Source organism: Xyrauchen texanus, chromosome 6 (assembly GCF_025860055.1).
Source record: "Xyrauchen texanus isolate HMW12.3.18 chromosome 6, RBS_HiC_50CHRs, whole genome shotgun sequence".
Taxonomy (NCBI): Eukaryota; Metazoa; Chordata; class Actinopteri; order Cypriniformes; family Catostomidae; genus Xyrauchen; species Xyrauchen texanus.
In genome coordinates this window covers 10,574,598-10,594,841 of record NC_068281.1, presented here as the reverse complement: position 1 = coordinate 10,594,841, position 20,244 = coordinate 10,574,598, and the positions used below count along the sequence as shown (strand labels likewise).

General features: G+C 42.1%; 1 protein-coding gene across 1 annotated transcript in view; it reads right to left on the bottom strand.

Moving 5' to 3' along the window:
• myo10 (myosin X) overlaps positions 1-20,244 on the bottom strand; it is an 87,882-nt gene that overhangs the window by 18,581 nt on the left and 49,057 nt on the right. The window contains exons 20-30 of the mRNA XM_052129042.1: positions 10,898-11,022; positions 8,639-8,753; positions 7,487-7,593; positions 7,149-7,373; positions 5,820-5,859; positions 4,773-5,687; positions 3,571-3,691; positions 2,185-2,428; positions 1,957-2,052; positions 1,747-1,840; positions 1,607-1,662 (exon numbers count right to left, since the gene is read on the bottom strand). Of these exons, the coding sequence (XP_051985002.1) occupies positions 1,607-1,662; positions 1,747-1,840; positions 1,957-2,052; positions 2,185-2,428; positions 3,571-3,691; positions 4,773-5,687; positions 5,820-5,859; positions 7,149-7,373; positions 7,487-7,593; positions 8,639-8,753; positions 10,898-11,022 (2,138 nt within the window). The remainder of the gene's footprint in view (positions 1-1,606; positions 1,663-1,746; positions 1,841-1,956; positions 2,053-2,184; positions 2,429-3,570; positions 3,692-4,772; positions 5,688-5,819; positions 5,860-7,148; positions 7,374-7,486; positions 7,594-8,638; positions 8,754-10,897; positions 11,023-20,244) is intronic.

The window sequence follows — 20,244 nt, the reverse complement described above, 5'->3', positions numbered from 1 at the left end:
GTTGTATAGTGAGAATGTTTTCATAAAGTTACAGTTGAAGTAAAAGTTTACATACACTTAGTTTGAAGTCATTAAAACTATTTTTTTAACCACTCAACAGATTTAATATTAGTAAATTTTAGCTCAATTCAATTGAGTAATGAAACAAAGATTTAACTGTTTGACCATATTGACCATCATTATTTTTGGAGAAAAAAGGGTGAGGCTTGCAAGCTGAAGAACACCATCCCAGCAGTGAAGAATGGGGATAGCAGCATCATGTTGTGGGGGTGCTTTGCTGCAGGAGGTACTGGTGCACTTCACAAAGTAGATGGCATCATGATGAAGGAAAATTATGTGGATATATTGAAGCAACATCTCAAGACATCAGCCATTCGCAAATGGGTCTTCCAAATGGACAATGACCCCAAGCATACCTCCGAAGTTGTGGCAAAATGGCTTAAGGACAACAAAGTCAAGATATTGGAGTGGCCATCACAAAGCCCTGACATCAATCCAATACAAAATTTGTGGGCATAAACTGAAAAAACTTGTGTGAGCAAGGAGTCCTACAAATCTAACTCAGTTACACCAGTTCTGTCTAGAGGATTGAGCCAACATTGCAGCAATTTATTGTGAGAAGCTTTTGGAAGACTACCCAAAAGGTTTGACCCAAGATAAACAATTTAAAGGCAATGATACCAAATATTAACAAAGTGTATGTAAACGTCTGACCCACTGGGAATGTGATGAAAGAAATAAAAGCTGAAATAAATAATTTTCTCTAATATTATTCTGACGTTTCCCATTCTTAAAATAAAGTAGAGATCCTAACTGGCCTAAGACAGGGAATGTTTTCTATGATTAAATGTCAGGAATTGTGAAAAACTGAGTTTAAATGTATTTGGCTAAGGTGTATGTAAACTTTTGACTTCAACTGTTTAATGATGAACTTCATAAAAAGTCCAGAAAACATAAAAAACGAAATCAATATTTTGTGTTTCCAATTATCCAAGGTACACTTGCACAGGTTGTTGGCAAATAAGTTGGCAGATAAATAGTTCCAAACGTCTTGGAGAATTTGCCACAGTTCTGTGTATTTAGGCCATCTCAGTTGCTTCTGTCTCTTCATGTAATTTTCAGACTGACACAATGATGTTGAGCTCCGGTCTCTGAGAGGGCCACACCATCTGTTGCAGGACTCCTTGATCTACATCTATTCTATTCTATTTAAAAAAGGAATGTTTGGAAATCTAAAACTGATTTTTACAATTCACACTGTTCCAGCTGAAGATATAAAATAGCCATCTTAAGACAAATGTTATTGTGAAACATCTAATGTACCTAAGACTTCTGCACAGTACTGTTTTCTCCCTTCATGTTTGAGATTAAACAAAGAAAAATCTTTAGTATTTATGCCCTGCAAATGAGAAAATCAAGCCTAAATAAGCCTCCTTTTATTGCTCATTAAAAAAGATACCAAAGATTTATTCTGCTGATGCAACATGCAAATAAAACAAATAGAGAGGGTGAGAGAGAGAAAGAAAATGATAGAAAGATAGCACGGTAACTAAAAAAACAGAGAGAAGAAAACATACGAATTGTGTATTAATCTGTGTGTGTTTACCTTTCTGGGTTGTCAGAGGCACATACAGAGTCAATCATCCCCACATCCAATGTGCCCTAAAGAAAACACACAAACACTCACGTTGTCTCATGTTCTTGTGGATAACACTCTTACTAATTGTCTTGATGAGTAATACTCACCACAGCATTATGAGGATTTGCTTGTTCATCATGCATCTCTCGTATTTCCTGTTCAGTTGACGTTTGCACCTGACTCAACATGCTGAACCAATGACTGCAGACCACACAGAGATAGCCAAACAGTATTATACATCATATATCAACTAAAAATCTGAAGGCCAGAAGCATGTAGAGATAAAAATGCACAGTGAGACACATAAACACACTTACCTGGCATCTTCTGCCGTTTCTGCAATAAGGTGGTATGTTCTCCCAGGCATTATAATGTCAATTCCATTCTCCTTTCCTGTTAAATCAATAATCTCTCTAATAGAACCAGAGAAAGAGAGAAATTGAGGCATTCATATAGTAAAATTAAATCTATCCATACATCCATTCATTAATTACTCTGATTTGGAATAGACTGAACCAGAAGCCTGGGTATCCTTCAGATCTTACTTGGTTTCGTGCATGTCCAGCATGCCTTTCATCCGCTCTTCTGTATCATTCTCGTAGTAAATTAGTTTGCTCTGTCGTAGGACGAACCAGCGGCGTCTCCAGTTGCGACGAGAGAGAGTAGAGGAGCCTCCACCTTTCTTGAGCAGCCAGCCCTGTTTGAGAGCCTCCTGTCTGCTGCGAAACCACAGAAAGGTTTCATCCTTCAACACACACCAGCGACGCTTCCAAGAATTCAACAGGCCACCTGCACACATTAAATGATGAGAAAGGTTTCAGATTTGGCTTGGATTCAAAGGCTTTGGCTTTAGAGACATCTTAAATGTTGTTGGTGTCTTGACACTCAGCAATCTTTTTTTCTGTCGGCTATGCATTAGAAACACATCATTTGACTTCTGTGCCTTTGCAGTGTAAATGTGGCTATAGATGGTTAAACCGATTAGGATAAAAAAAATATACATATATATACATTTTGTAGGTTCATTTTATAAGTGCAAATGTTACAAAGACATTTTTTGTTGTCAACTAGATTTTGAATGTAAGTATCACTGGCCACATTTACCTGCACTTAAAAAAAGGTTTATGCCACGGTTTTGCAGAATGTGGCATTCTAAAACATCATGTAAACAAGAATGCCTTTTCTTTACGCCGGGATTAAAGAGATAGTTCACTCAAAAGTGAAAATTCTTTCGTCATTTACTCATCTTCAGGCCATCCCAGTATGAGTTTCTTCTGCAGATCACAAATTTAGATTTTTAGAAGATTATTTCAGCTCTGTAGGTCTATACAATGCAAGTGAATGGTAGCCAGAACTTAACTAAATCTCCAAAAAGCACATAAAGGCAGCATAAAGGTAATCCATAAGAATCCAATGGTTATATCCACATCTTCTTAAGTGATATGATACTGTAGGTGTGGGTGAGAAACAGATAAATATTTAAGTCATTTTTTACTATAAATCTCCACTCTAACTTTCACGTCGACATTCTTCTTTTGTTTTTTGTTGATTCACATTCTTCATGTAAACTGACACCTACTGGATGGGGCTGGTCAAAGGCTGAGATTTATAGTAAAAAATATATACTTAAATATTGATCTGTTTCTCGTCCAGACCTCTCATATCACTTTAACCACTGCAGTCTTATGGATTACTTATATGTAGGGCTGGGCGATAAAACGATATCGTTATATATCACCTTAGCACATCTAAAGACATTATCAACAAAGCAAAGTTTAAATGTAGTCTGTACAGTAAAAGTTTCAAGCTGAATTAACTGTAGACGAAGAAGAAGTAGAAAGAAAGAAATAAGATAAATTGTAAGCAAGCACTGTAATTAAACAAACAGTGAGGAGTGGAGTTGAGAGTGTTGTGGGCAGGTTTTTATTTACCTTTAATATAAAGGAAACTGTGAAAGTAGGGGAGAGTAACACAGCTATAAACAGAATCTCTCCGGTAAGATGATTCATCGTCTGTGTCAAACCTATCAAAGTCATCTTCACTGTCCTCAAACTGAAAGAAAGAAACACACAGGAATATACAATCAGCAAACACTGATATAATGCACGAGTTGGTAAATATTCTGTGTATATAAATCTTGAAATACCCTAGTGTATAATATACACTCACTGAGCACTATATTGGAAACTATATGCTTATACTGGGTAGGGCCTCCATTTGCTCTCAAAACAGCCTCAATTCTTCATGGCATGGATTCCACAAGATGTTGTAATCATTCCTTTGCGATTCTGGTCCATGTTGACATGATTGCATGACACAAAGGTGTTCTACTGGATTCAGATCTGTTTTTGGCACCATTCAGAGTAAACTCTAGAGACTGTTGTGCATGAAAATCCCAGGAAATCAGAAGTTACAGAAATACTCAAACCAGCCCATCTGGCACCACTAATCAGGCCACAGTCGAAATCAATTAGATCACATTTTTCCCCATTCTGATGGTGAACTGAAGCTCCTGACCCATATCTGCATGGTTTTATGCCCTCCACTGCTGTCACACGATTGGCTGATTAGATAATTGCATAAATAAGTAGGTGTACAGGTGTACCTAATAAAGTGCTCAGTGAGTGTAAATCCTCGTGTATAAAATCAGACCTTACTGGTTGAACAGAATTTTAGCCAGTAAACACACATGTACCAAGCCAATTAGACATATTACTTAAATAAATATACCCTTGTAAGTCTGTTTACCTATGCAAAGTCGTGCATGTTAACACACTTCTGAACATTTTCTGACATTTACCCATTATTTGTTTCCCAGAATTCTGTTCTTTGTGGTATTTGTTATCATCATTTTCCTAAAAGGTATAGTTACCCAAAAATTTCAATTGTGTCATCATTTACTCACCCTTATGTTGTTCCAAACTCGTATGGCTTTTTTCCTTTCCTGGCACCCAAAAGGAGATGTTAGGCCTTAGACACCATAGGAATGTCATAAGGGTTTGGAACAACAAAGGGTTGAATAAATAATGACTATCCCTTTAACACCTCTTCCTACTGATTGCATTTTGTTCGTTCTTAATACCTTCTAAATCTCCACATCATAAATCTCAAAGAGCATGTAAGAGAAACTCACTGAAGACTGTTGCCCCTCTGAGCTGAAGCGGTACGTCCCTGAGCTGACACTGGTGCTGGTCGCAAAGGAGCTGCGGTGGTCATGAGACCAAAGGTCATTGTGGGGTGGGAGGCTGGGAGGTCGCATGATGATGCCACCCTCATCATAATCATCTGCATCAAAATCAGAGTCTTCATCCGGTGGGATTAGCTCCGCTTCCTCCTCCTGAACCACATGTGAGCTGCTGCTGAAGGGTGGACCGTGATAGGCTGAGGGTATGATGGTGAGCGGGATCAGGGGTGGAGGCATACAATCATTAGCATAAGGATCTTCTTCCGAGGAATCATCACTGGTGCGTATTCCACTGGTACGCTGCCCATCAGAGTGGCCGTGCTCGCTGGGGTTTGGTGAGTCTTTAAATCCGTCTTCCTCCACCCCGAGGCCTTCGTCTACTTCCTCCTCATCCTCACCTCTGTCTCCCCCCTGCTGTGAGCTGCCAGGCCCCCCCAAAGAGGTCTCGATGTTGCGTACGCATTCATCAATCTCGTCGAAGTTGAGGGAGGTGAGGAACTGTTGCGCAGCCTTGCAGGCCTCCTCTTCCAGCCTGCGCAGCTCATGATCACGTAACCACTGCAGACGCTGCAACGACTGCCCAGTCAGACTCTGCTCCTGAGCCTCCTTCTGCCGCCGCAGACCTTCAATCTCACGCTCCAAACGCAAGATCTCCTCCACTTGTGATGCCTGATTTGCTTCGCTCACAAACTCCTGGTCAAACACCTGCTCTGCCAGTGAACACTCTTCTACAAGGCTGCACTCAGGTGGGACGCTCTCAGCTGGGACAATGTCAGGTGGAATACTGTCTGGTGTGGCAGTATCAGGTAAGACATTTTGAATCTCTTCATTTTGCATCTCTTTCAATCTTTGAGCCTCCTCTGCCTGCAAATATGATTTAAATTAATGGGAAAAAATGGTTTCATATTTACAGACCTTTTAAATTTTTATGTAGCTAGCCTATATATATTGGTGTTATAATGTTGTGGTTATGAATTTGAAAAACATTTCACCAACCGCTCGTGCTAGGAGCTCCAACTCCTGCCGCAGTCTCTCTCTGACAATCAAGACAACATCATAAAAACATTAGAAACCAACAAATAAACACAAGTAACACAAAAGCTTGTAATAAATAATAAGCAATTGAACTGCAGTGACAGGAAGGAGAAATTAACTCTATGCTTTAAATGAATAGTTCACCCAAAAATGAAAATTCTCTCATCATATTCTCACCCTCATGCCATCCCAGATTTTTACAACTTTCTTTCTTTAGTAGAACTCAAGCAATGATTTTTAGAAGAATATCTCAGCTCTGTAGGTCCATACAATGCAAGTGAAAGGTGATCAGACTTTTGAAGCTCCAAAAATAACATAAAGGAAACATAGAAATAATCCATAAGTCTCCACTGGTAAAATCTATATCTTCAGAAGTGATAGGTGTGGGTAAGAAACAGATAAGATTTCTCTCTAAATCTCTACTTTCACTTTAACATCTGAAAGTCACATGTTGTGCCTATTTAGTTTCACTTTCACATCTGAAAGTTAAAGTTAAAGTGGAGATTTAGGGTAAAAAATGACTTAAATATTGATCTGTTTCTCACCCACACCTATTATATCGCTTCTGAAGACATGAATTTAACCACCTATGGATTACTTCTATGTTTTCTTTATGTGATTTTTGGAGCTACAAAGGTCTGATCACCATTTACCTACAGAGCTGAGATACAGTATTCTTCTAAAAATCTTGATTTGCAGAAGAAAGAAAGACATACACATCTGGAATGGCATGAGGGTGATTAAATGATAAGAATTTTTATTTTTCTGTGAACTATCAACTTAAATATATAATCTACTTATAGACCTTTTTCACACTCTGGGTTTTGGAATGCGCAAGTAAATGTTTGCAGGGTAAACTTTGATAGCAGTGAATGGGAGACCACAGCAAATATTATTTTCACTTTAACACGTTTTCTCTAAGACTAAAAGAAAAAATCCACTATTATGTTTGAATGACTTTCCAGAAGAGGAAAAAAATAGAGAGCTGTGGATTAAGTAAATCAGATGGGAGAAGATCCCAAATTTACTGTTACTCTCTCAGCAGCTGTAATTGAAACCCCCTCGCAGCTGTGGTAATTAAAAAATGAAAAAATAAAAAATATTCTAGGATAATATTGCAATAAGCATAATGTTATAAATTTACACTCAATATTTAAAAAATGTGTAATATAAAAAATTTCGAGATTTACGCTGCTAAATAAGGCGGAAACATGTCATCACAGTCTGTGAAAAAGGTCTATTCTGCTCCATGTAACATGGATTATACAAAAACATGCTTATTGGACCTACCTCTCTAGTGCCTCCTGTTCTGCTCTTTGTCTCATCTCCTCTTCCTCTCTCCTCCTCTTCTCCTCCAGAAGGTGAGTGAAAAGCCGTCGTGCCCTTTGACCTCTAAGTCTCTTCTGTAAGGTGATGGTGGCACAGCGCATCATCAGAAAGCGTCGCCGGCAATAAAATGTACGGTAGTTTTTCTGAATTACCACAATGCACTGCAACAGCCGCCTGTAATGCCTCCTACAAGATTGAGAGATAGATAATGAATGAGAGAATGATATATGAGTGTTGGTACCAAGTGTAAATGAGTGTGCATGCCTATGCATGTACTGTATAAGTGTGAGTGTGTTTACCGTGCTCTGAAGCCAAGTATATGAGCTTGGATAATAGAAGCTGCTTTGAGCACTTCCTTCTCTCTCTGTTTCTCCAACCGCAGCTCCAAACTCTCCCTCAAGAACACCTGAAAAGCCAATCAAAGCCAAAATAAACACCAGATCCACCAATCATGACTGATCTAGATTAGAAAACAAATTAGTAGATATGTTGATTAATTTTAGATCCAAAAATCTGTTAGATTGATTCCATAGATTCACCTGCATAAAATGTTCAGCAAAAAATAAGGGTTGCTTTAAAAGCAACCAAATCAATAAAATCAAATACCACCCTACATAATTTCCTGCAGAATAGTTACTAGGAAATACATCACATTACGAAAGTCAAATGCATTGCGACTGACATTTTATGCTGTCTTTTACATACAGTATACACACACTCATGTGATTTCATGCAACAATGTGCATTAGTGGTCGACCAATAGTGGATTTAGCAACTACCAATAACTAAGGTGGTGAAAAAGGCAGATAACTGAATAATAGGCGAAAAATCGATTTATGGAATGATAAAAAAAATCTTTGTCTTTCCTTACAATGGCACAGACACTGGGGAATAAAAAAGGAATAAAAATCCCCAAAGCAATTGATATTGCGTGAACAAAATCTCAATAATAATGAGAAAAATTAAGATTTGGTGCATAATGTTTAACTAATAAACAAGCCTGAAATATAGCTGGGACTCTTATTTTTAAATGATAGAAACTTACAATGCTAATATATATATATATATATATATATATATATATATATATATATATATATATATATATATATATATATATTTATGCATTACCAGATGAGGTTTATTGATGAGAAATAACAAAAATAATAATAAAAAGAAATATAGCGTATATCTGCATATAGTTCCAAAAAGGCGAATATCGGCACAGATTAATCGGTGAAAACCGATATATCAGTCTACCACTAATTTGCATACTCTCCTTTACTACAACATGCAAACACACACAAAAAAGCATTTTCCCAACACTTGATGATCACTACAGTAATGTTCTGATTAGGACCCTGAGACAGGACCCCAGACAGGACCCTGAAAATTAAAAGATAATTTCAATAGTTTTCAGCGTTGAGAATCATGAATATGATTTTGCTCACCTTGGTCTTTCCCAGCTGCCATTCAGCACTGTTGTTGTCATAGAGCTGCAGCAGGAGGAGGCACCGCCCCTTGAGGTCATCTGATGAAGCCCCGTCCCTCATCAACACATTGTACCTGACAAACAAATAAATAAATATTTTATATTCAATGTTTCAATATTCAAACAATATTAAACTTTTCAAAGAGTCAAAATAATGGCAAATAAATCTGAGAAACAATCAAAAACTGGCACTTCACAAGGGCAACTCCATCTATTGTTTATGCTGCATTAGAAAACACGAAATAATTTAGAGAATTTTAACTTTGGCAGCAATGCCCTCTGACGTAACAGACAAGTGAGTCCAGTTGTGCTTTCAAAAATCCAGCAAGAAATAAAATAACTTTTTGAAATAATAATTGGTATAGGCATTATGAAATGTCAATATGGTAATGGGGAGGTGGAGGGATGCTGGAAGAATCGTCCCTGGTGCAAGGGAAGCAGCCACTTATACTGTAAATATAAACCAGTTTACTCTGCAGTTCATAAACCACAAAAATGCTTGCCATAAACCATAATGATGCAAGTTTGAGAGTTATACATTTTGAGCAGGACTACAGTCAGGTCCATAAATATTGGGACATCGACACAATTCTAATCTTTTTGGCTCTATACACCACCACAATGGATTTGAAATGAAACGAACAAGATGTGCTTTAACTGCAGACTTTCAGCTTTAATTTGAGGGTATTTACATCCAAATCAGGTGAACGGTGTAGGAATTACAACAGTTTGTATATGTGCCTCCCACTTTTTAAGGGACCAAAAGTAATGGGACAGATTAACAATCATAAATCAAACTTTCACTTTTTAATACTACAAATCCTTTGCAGTCAATTACAGCCTGAAGTCTGGAACGCATAGACATCACCAGCCGCTGGGTTTCATCCCTGGTGATGCTCTGCCAGGCCTCTACTGCAACTGTCTTCAGTTCCTGCTGGTTCTTGGGGCATGTTCCCTTCAGTTTTGTCTTCAGCAAGTGAAATGCATGCTCAATCGGATTCAGGTCAGGTGATTGACTTGGCCATTGCATAACATTCCACTTCTTTCCCTTAAAAAACTCTTTGGTTGCTTTCGCAGTATGCTTCGGGTCATTGTCCATCTGTACTGTGAAGCGCCGTCCAATGAGTTCTGAAGCATTTGGCTGAATATGAGCAGATAATATTGCCTGAAACACTTCAGAATTCATCCTGCTGCGTTTGTCAGCAGTCACATCATCAATAAATACAAGAGAACCAGTTCCATTGGCAGCCATACATGTCCACGCCATGACACTACCACCACCATGCTTCACTGATGAGGTGGTATGCTTTGGATCATGAGCAGTTCCTTTCCTTCTCCATACTCTTCTCTTCCCATCACTCTGGTACAAGGTGATCTTTGTCTCATCTGTCCATAGGATGTTGTTCCAGAACTGTGAAGGCTTTTTTAGATGTTCTTTGGCAAACTCTAATCTGGCCTTCCTCACCAATGGTTTACATCTTGTGGTGAACCCTCTGTATTCACTCTGGTGAAGTCTTCTCTTGATTGTTGACTTTGACACACATACACCTACCTCCTGGAGAGTGTTCTTGATCTGGCCAACTGTTGTGAAGGGTGTTTTCTTCACCAGGGAAAGAATTCTTCGGTCATCCACCACAGTTGTTTTCCGTGGTCTTCCGGGTCTTTTGGTGTTGCTGAGCTCACCGGTGCGTTCTTCTTTTTAAGAATGTTCCAAACAGTTGATTTGGCCACACCTAATGTTTTTGCTATCTCTCTGATGGGTTTGTTTTGATTTTTCAGCCTAATGATGGCTTGCTTCACTGATGGTGACAGCTCTTTGGATCTGATATTGAGAGTTGACAGCAACAGATTCCAAATGCAAATAGCACACTTGAAATGAACTCTGGACCTTTTATCTGCTCCTTGTAGATGGGATAATGAGGGAATAACACACACCTGGCCATGGAACAGCTGAGCAGCCAATTGTCCCATTACTTTTGGTCCCTTAAAAAGTGGGAGGCACATATACAAACTGTTGTAATTCCTACACCGTTCACCTGATTTAGATGTAAATGCCCTCAAATTAAAGCTGAAAGTCTGCAGTTAAAGCACATCTTGTTCGTTTCATTTCAAATCCATTGTGGTGGTGTATAGAGCCAAAAAGATTAGAATTGTGTCGATGTCCCAATATTTATGGACCTGACTGTATCATATGTTTCGGGTGAAATTCTTGTCAAACCTTGAGCAGAAATCCTTGAATGTTCTCCGAACTGGAAACCCAGAGCGTCTGATCTTAACTGTCTCCAACATCCCAGAATATCTCAGCTGGTTGAGGACAACAGACTGCTCAAAACGATCTGGCATCTGCAAGAGAAAGAGACAGAGAAAAAGACTTTTAAACTATCAGAATCACCAATGAAAATTCTCAGGACAGTAAAAACTCTCTTAATTCTCTCCTGCTCCGTTTAAAATGCGCTTCAGCTGCAGACGACAAAGTTAGAGATCCTAAATCTAAATTAGCTGAATTAAAGTAGGGTTTCAAATATAGATTGGTTGGATTTAAGTGGATTCATTCTTTGAAAACATTAAGTGGGCCATTGTCACCCCTCTCCCCCTGAACTCTGACTCTGTGTGGGGGTGAGGTCGGAAACAGGGCGCTGTGATCCCCGCTTCTAAATGTCATCTCAGTGGATGGAGTGATGAACTAGAAGGACAGATGAATGAAAGTGAGATGAAGAGATGAGAGTGGTGAATGAGCTCTGTGAGAGCGAGGTCAACACACACACACACACACACAATCATTCATCATTGTTCGAGGAAAATTAACATACTGATACATGCAGCACAAGTCGCAGAAGACAGGATCAATGTCAGTGTGTGTGTGTGTGTGTGTGTATTTCATGGGGGGAGGGCAGTTAATTCAGGAGTCGGTGTCCAAAATAAAGTCTCTCTCTAATTCACTCCCTTTAAACTCTTAAAAACATCTCAGATGATTCTGAATACTCCAAAATAGCTTAAGTGCAACTTAATGAACACACATTTGCTGGAAAACATTATTGCATACAGTATGAAACATTACAGATTTTTTTTATCATGTTTAACTTATTTTAACTGATGCTTCCAAACTATCACATGCCATTCTCTCAATTTCAACAAATCAAAACATCACTACACATACTCCAAAATAAAAACACATGTTCAAGCAGAACATTGCGGATGATCGCAGTAATCAGAATTCTGCAAAACATGTTCATTCACTTCTGATGAAAGTTGTAAATCCTAACAGGCAAAGATATATGACCATCCATATACTTGCAGACCATGATACGAATCACATCGCAAGAACAACAGTCAAATAGAAATTCATACATCTGGCAAAGCCCTCAGCATCAGTCTAAATATCACAGTCTCAGTTCTGTTCATCTAAAGACACAATGTGAAATTTGAGCTCTTACTGTACAGAAATGTGTCCTTTCTCATCCTGTGACCATCAGAAACTCTGAGTTAGTGTATGTCCACAACAAGTCAGCGATCAACTGGTCAGCTCACACACACACACACCCAACCCCTCCAGTCTCATTCAGATTCAGCTGGTTGCCATGGTGTTCAGGGCCATGCTGTGCTCATTTGTGCACAATGGGGAGGGGGTGTTGCAGAAAAGTTGATTGTGTAAAAAAAAAGGGGCAAACCCTACCCCAGATGTTTACATTCAAAAAGTGTGGAAAAAAGGAGAAAGGGATGTTTGAGACAGAGGCATAGTTTCTCATTGAATGATTAAATTAAAACCGAAAAATACCTTGAGAAAAGTACTAAATGCTATGCATCTTTTTGTTGTTGCAGCAAAATTTATTTTTGAATCGCACATACTCAGAAAGCAATCCCTGCTTTGAAAAACATATACAGTAGTTGTGTGTGTACAATTTAATATTCTTAATGTCTTGTTGAAGGTTTATATTTTTTCTTTATTATTTTTTTATCATTTATTTTGTATTTTGATCATATATTCTTTTTTTTTTAATAATTTATTGTGTATATTATTATTATAATTACTGACACATTTCTTCTGTATCTCTTATTCTTTTGCAATATTGTAAGTCAAACAATCATGCTAATAAAGTACTAATAAATTTAAAAACATTTATCAATCAGTTCAATATTTGTTTTCAGTTAAATCTTATCCAAAAGAATGTTATTTTTATGTTATATATATACTGTTGTATGTATGTTCTATATTGTTAAATTATTTATTGTTTTATTATTATTATTTATGTAGTTAAAGTTATAAATTGTTCAACACTGCTTTGCCAAAACTAGTCTCAGCAGTCCTGTTAAGAAAGCTTAGCTGAAATTAGTTTAACATTTATATTCAGAGACCAAACCAAACGCTTTAAAGGAAATAGGTCTTTCACAAATGAGAATTATATCATTGTTTACTCCCCATCATGTTGTTCCAAACCCCAAATATTTTTTCTTCTTCCATGGAACATAGAAAGAGAAGTGAAGCCCAGAGTATACTTCAGTCCTGTTCGCATACAGGACACGTGACGCAATTAAATAACGCTCGAGCACTAAACGCGTGCAAAATGCGCCTGGAATTATGTGCACTAATTTGTTGGGTCCAAAAGGTGGCAACCCTCACATTTGAGCTGTTGCTGTCACAAAGATGCGCTTGAAGATATAGTCGCCGGTAATACAACAGGAGACGAAGGCAAAAAGGTCAACAGTGGATGTTTACATCGTATGTATAACTTGAGTGTTGAAAACAAAGACATCTTTATAGGTCTAAACTCCTGAAGAGAAATAGTCCGGTGTCACGTACAGATGTGGCACGCATGCGCCAACTGCCTGTGTATGCACATACAGTGAAATGGTGTATACTTTGGCAGGCTCGCGTTCGACTGTATGCAGACGCTGATCGTTCGCATCAAAATCGATGTATACTTTAAGGCCTTTGCACACCACCGGCGATGCGTTAAAATGAAGAAGAAAAAAAACAATAGCTGAAGAATGGCCATTTCACATTAAAAGGAACACAAATGATCGCCATTAACACATTCACGCCTTTACAACAGGTGCCGCTAATCGACAAGCAATTGGGGAGGGGGAACAATTGGAACAATACTGATTATATGCCACTGCCATGCAAATTGTATACACCCTTATGTTAAGTAAATTTGTTTCAAATCACTGCATACTGCACACATATCATGACTGTTAAAACAAATGTCGTCAATTGGACAATACTGATTGGTGTTATTTACATTGGTTCAAATCCATGCATGTTATGAATTAAACGTGATGACAACTGAACGCTCCAAGAGTCTATATAATTCACACAATAAAACACTGTTCAAAAGTGTCAAATAATTAAATCAATTTGTGATGAGAGCCCATATGTTTTTAAGCCAATTGATGCAAATGAAATACACATCCTCACTGCTGGTTCATGATTTCTTTCTCGACATACTTCAGCATTTAATGTCTAGCTTTCTGTGCTTTATGTGTGTGTGTTTTAAAAAAAATATATATATATTTTTAAATTGACATTATTTTTGGTTTTGCTAAGCGCAGCGGCTCCAAAGCTCATATTTTATTGGTCAGGGCACACTCATTGAAAAAAAAAAAAACCACTTGCTTTGTCGGTGCACGAATGTTCGCTGCAAGTGTGAATCCATTGTCTCTATTCAAAAAGGTTCACGTTTGGTGTGCAAGGGCCTTTAAGAAGAACATCTTGTTCCCTTCCGAGGGAACTCGCACTGCGTCGTTGAAAACGACTCTTTGGGGAACGCTCCTTAGCGTGCGCCTCTGAAGTATGAATGAAACTATTCCAATCCTGATTGGTGTTGCGTCATGGCGTAACATGTGACGGCATAACGGATGCATAAAAGTGGCGCCGCACACACACACATTAGCTTTCACTCTTCAGCAAGCGCTCTATGTATATTGTTTGTCTTATTTGGTGTTGTTTGTCCTATTTAAAAGAATTATGGCCACCGAACAGTTCAAGAAGTGCGTGCACCCCTGCCCTCGTTTTATTACGGGTAGGGACACACGCGATTTGTGTGTGAACTGTTTGGGAGCGCAGCTACGCACAGGCAGCTCTCGAGGGATCTGCCTGTGAAAGCTGTGAAGCACTACCCCTGAGAGTGCTGCGCTCCGGTTGGCGTGCTTTGATGAGCACGGTCAGGCTCGCGTTCCCCACGGTTCTGGTCCGCGTCTGTTGAGGCAGCGGCGATTGAGATCGTGGGGTTCGCGAGCGGATCTTGCAGATGAGAATGAGACTGCTCCGGCACTTTCTCATTCTTCGTTTGAGGATCCGAGCCTACTGTGAGTGGTGCAGAAGCCGGCGTCGCGCTTCTTCTGCCCATGATCAGGTCCCAATGCTTTCGAGCTCTCTGCTTCGAGGAAGTGGAAATGCTCAGCATTGATGTGGGCGACCGTGAGCCAAGCACGCCGGGTTTCGACCAGGCTTATGAGGAGCTGGTTCAGGTTGTGGCGTGTGCTGTGGCCAGACTTAACATTAGCTGGCCACAAAATGAGCAGGGAATGCACGTCGGAAGCAAATTAGGCGGCGTTTCCTGCAGCACGCGTCACAACCCCAGCGCCGGGGTTTGCCGTTTTTCCGATCTCCACGAAGAGATCTCGAGATCGTGGGATAAACCACATTAGTCCCGTGTCTCCACCCCCAGTGTGGTCGATTACAGCTATGTTTTAGGGGCACGGGATATGGGCTATGGGAAGATGCCTGGTGTGGAGGAGGCTTTAGCCGGTTACCTCTCTCCTGAGTCGGCATCTTCCCTTAAAACCCGGCGCTGCCTAGTAAGCCCTGCAGAGATACATCTGCATTAATAAGCAGGGCTTACATGGCGGCAGGTCGGGCTGGTTCATGCCTGCACTCAATGGCGATTTTGCAGGCGTACCAGGCCGATCTCCTGAAAGATTTAGGCGAGGGAGGGGCCAACTCCGAAGATATCGCAGAGTTGCGCAGAGCACGCAGATCTGTCTCTCCGGGCCACTAAAGAGGCGGCCACGCTATTGGCCGCTCTATGGCAGCTATGGTGACCACGGAGAGGCATCTGTGGCTAAATTTGTCGGGAATAAAAGGAAAAGACAGAGCTTTTTTGCTTGATGCCCGCTCTCAGCCCTCTGGCCTGTTCGGCGACGCCGTTACATCGGTTGTCGACAGGTTTCAGGAGGCGAGGAAACAATCTGCGGCGTTCAAGCAGTTTCTCCCCGTAAATCCAAGTCTAAATCAAGTAGGGTGGGGCAAACAGATCAGCCCCAGCCTTCAGTCAGCTCCTCGCACAGCGCAGAGCAAAAGGAGGCGTTCCTCTAGAGCCCCTCCTCCAGGAGCTTGGCAACAGAGGAAGCGGCTCCCAGCGAAGCCCTCCAGCCAGGGGGCTGACCTGAGGGGCGTCCTTAAGGCTAGGAGGGCTTCGGGAAGAGGTCCTAACCAGGGTGGTAGAACCTCAGAGGGCTGCCCCACCGCTGCAGAGCAACCGAGGTTGTTCTGCATGGCGGAGCCCTCAGGAAATCGGGTGTCGGTTTCCGCCATCTCTGGCGCTGGGCCACACCAATTTCCAGCGAACGCACACCGTGCCGTTAGCGTCAAAAGATAAAAACACACATCAATTGTGGTCACAAGAACTGTATCGACCAAATCCTGCCGGTATCCGCTTCAGGAGGTCGAGAACAGTCTTGAAAAACACCGAGACCAGCCTCGAGAGGCTGGTTCCCTTAGTAGATTTTGTAGAGGCATGGAATCATCTTCCCAACATATCTGCATGGGTCCTGCATATAATAAAATCAGGGTACAGACTGCAGTTCGGGCACCGCCCCCAAATTCTCTGGGGTGGTGCAGACTACAGTGGTTCCGGGGCAGGCTCAGGTGATGGAACAAGAAGTGCAATCTCTGCTGCTGAAGGAGGCCATAGAGCGTGTTCCTCATTCAGACAGGGAGTCCGGTTTTACAGCCGGTACTTTATAGTTCCAAAAAGGATGGGGGGTTGAGGCCGATTTTAGATCTCAGAGTTTTGAACCGGTCTCTGAGGAGGTTCAGGTTCAAAATGCTTACTATTCCTGTCATCGTGAGTCAGATCAGATCCGAGGACTGGTTTGTCACGATAGATCTAAAAGACGCCTATTTTCATGTATCCATCCTTCCATGTCACAGGAGGTTCCTGAGGTTCAGCTTCAGGGCTGAAGCTTACCAATATCGGGTTCTTCCGTTCGGCCTAGCACTATCTCCCCGCACATTCACCAAATGTATGGATGCAGCTCTTGCTCCACTGAGACTTCAGGGCATCCGTATACTGAATTATATCGACGACTGGCTCATTCTGGCCCAGTCTCGAGAAATGGCGGTTCGGCATCGAGATGTCGTTCTTGGCCACATTCGAAGTTTGGGGTTGAGACTCAACACAAAAAGAGTGTGTTACAACCATCCCAGTGCACAACGTTTCTGAGCGTTGTGTGGAACTCGGTTACGATGCAGGCACGCATGTCTCCTGCACGTGTCGAGTCCCTTATGGCGATGGTGGCGGGTTAAAGCTAGGCCAGGCCATCACTGTAAAGCAATTTCAAAGACTGCTGGGCCTCATGGCAGCGGCATCCAACATTGTACCTTTGGGCCTTCTACACATGAGGCCCCTCCAGTGGTGGCTGAAAACCAAGGGGTTTTCCCCAAGGGAATCCATTTCAGTATAATCAGAGTAGCAGCGCAGGTGCCTTAGTTCTCTGCTAATATGGAAGAAACCTTGGTTCCTGTCCCAAGGGCCAGTGTTGGGAGCGTCATGTCGCCGGAAAACCGTTTCGACAGACGCCTCCCTCACTGGCTGGGCGCTGGTCATGGACGGCAGCTTTGCCAGGGGTCTGTGGCAGGACCATCATCATTCTTGGCACATAAACTGTCTAGAGATGTTGGCTGTGTTCAGGGCTCTGAGGAGCTTCCTTCCAGACATCAAAGGTTACCATGTCCTAGTACGTTCGGACAATACATCAGTGGTAGCTTATCTGAACCGACAAGGAGGACTCAGATCGTGCCCTCTGTGCAGACTGGCGCATCAGATAATTCTTTGGTCCCAAGGAAAAATACTGTCTATCAGAGCAATATATATTCCGGGGTTCAGAATCAGGGAGCAGACATCCTGTCGAGGCAGGGGCTGAGGCCGGGGAATGGAGACTTCATCCAGAGGTGGTGAAGTTGATGTGGGACAAATTTGGACCATCGGAGTGGATCTATTCGGCGTCTCGAGAGCGTCCCACTGTCCACTTTGGTTCTCCCTCTCACATCCAGCCCCACTGGGGTTGGACGCCATGGTACAGGCTTGGCCGAGGCTTCAGCCTGTACGCATTTCCCCGATCGCTCTGCTCCGGGAGTCCTGGAAAGGGTCGCCAAGAGGGCATCAGTCTTCTTCTGGTTGCCCTGATGTGGCCGGCCAGTATGGTTCTCAGACATAATTTCACTCCTGATAGCTCCGCCATGGCAGATTCCTCTGAGGAGGGATCTGTTGTCTCAGGCAGGGGGCACAGTCTTCCACCCTCGGTCCAGAGCTGTGGAAACTGTGGGTCTGGCCCCTGAGGGGTTCAGTACCTAAATGCTGGTCTATCAGCGGGGTGGTTGAAACCATACTTAGCTCTAGGGCTCCGTCTACTAGGAGATTATATGGCCTCAAGTGGAATGTGTTCTCCACTTGGTGTAGAGAACATGAATTAGATCCAGTTAACTGCCCGGTGGCTTCAGTTCTGGAGTTTCTTCAAGATCGTTTCTCTGTGGTCTCTCCCTTCCACACTTAAGGTGTACGTGGCTGCCATTTCGGCGTTCCATGCACCACTGAGTGATGGGCCTCTGGGGAGGCACCAGCTGGTCATTCGTTTTCTCCGTGGTACATGGAGGATGAGACCGGCAACCAGGTCCAGGGTTCCTGCCTGGGACCTGGCGGTGGTTCTCGAAGGGTTATCCCTGGCCCCCTTTGAACCCCTTCAGTCGGCTTCGCCCAAGGACCTGACATTCAAGATGGCTTTTCTCTTAGCTATTACCTCTCTAAAGAGGGTGGGTGATCTTCAAGCCCTGGCAGTGATGCCAGCTTGCTTGGAGTTTGCCTCTGGCAGAGTTAAAGCCATTTTGCACCCGAGACCTGGCTATGTGCCTAAGGCGCCGTCTAACACAGCACGGTCTACGGTCCTGCAGGCATTTCATCCTCCACCTCATGTGTCGGCAGAAGAAGAGAGGCTCCATTTGCTCTGCCCTGTCAGAGCTTTGAGCGTTTACCTCGAGAGGTCCTCTTCCTGGAGGAGGTCGGACCAACTGTTAGTGTGTTTTGGGTCATCTAAGAAGGAGCTCCCTGCCTCGAAACAAACCATTAGTAATTGGATTGTTCAGGCTATTATCTCGGCCTACAAGGTGCGCAATTTGCCTTCACCTTTGGCCGTAAGGGCTCATTCAACTAGAGGCATGGCGTCCTCTAGGGCTCTCTTATCGGGAGTACCCCTCCAGGAGATCTGTGAGGCAGCCGGTTGGGCTACCCCGCACACTTTCATCAGGTTTTATAGTCTGCACCTCCCTAGTACACCTGGCGCACGTGTGCTCTCGTCCTAGCTGAGTGCCTGAGTTCAGTTTCACCCTAGGGCAGGCCTTTTTTCTGTGCGTGGCCTAGTGGGCATTTGTTCCCCAAAGAGTCGTTTTCAACGACGCAGTGCGAGTTCCCTCGGAAGGGAACGTCTCGGGTTATGACTATAACCCTTGTTCCCTGAGAAGGAACGAGACACTGCGTCGTCCTGCCACGCCCCTCAAGGCCTGAGAGCGGCTTGCTTCATCGCTAGGCTAATGTGTGTGTGTGCCGGCGTCACTTTTATGCATCTGGTTATGCCGTCACATGTTACGTCATGACGCAACACCAATCAAGATTGGAATAGTTTCATTCATACTTCAGAGGCGACGCTAAGGAGCGTTCCCCAAAGAGTCGTTTTCAACGACGCAGTGTCTCGTTCCCTTCTCAGGGAACAAGGGTTATAGTCATAACCCGAGACGTTTTGTGTTCTACAGAAGAAGCAAATACATCTGGCTTTGGATGACATAATGGTTGTTAGGTGAACTATCCCAAATATATTTATTTGATATTTTTATTGTTTCTTTTGTTTATATTGTTTCCCATAAACTACAGTTACTTTATTATACACATAAATGAATGGCAAGGCATCTCTCTCTTCCCCTTTCCTCCCTCAGCAGAGCGGGAAGTTGAACCTTTATTGATTTATATCAGTATAAATGTATGTACAAATTATTTAAAAACAAAAGTAGAATATAACAGAATTGATGTGAGCCACTGTTGCCTCTGCACCAACAATCAAACTACTGAACAAAGATATACATGACGCACACTCACACACAAAAACACACAAACATGCATGCAGCCTGACATCTGCTGTTGAGTTAATAGGCAGTCTGCTGAATGACCTCAGGTCCAGAGGGTACAGAACAGACAAGTGTGTAGAGTGTGCCTGTCTCTCTCAAAGGGGTCTTAAATCTCCATTCTGACTTTATGATGTCTAATCTCCTTCTGTCCTTTCTGAATGAAAACACATTCA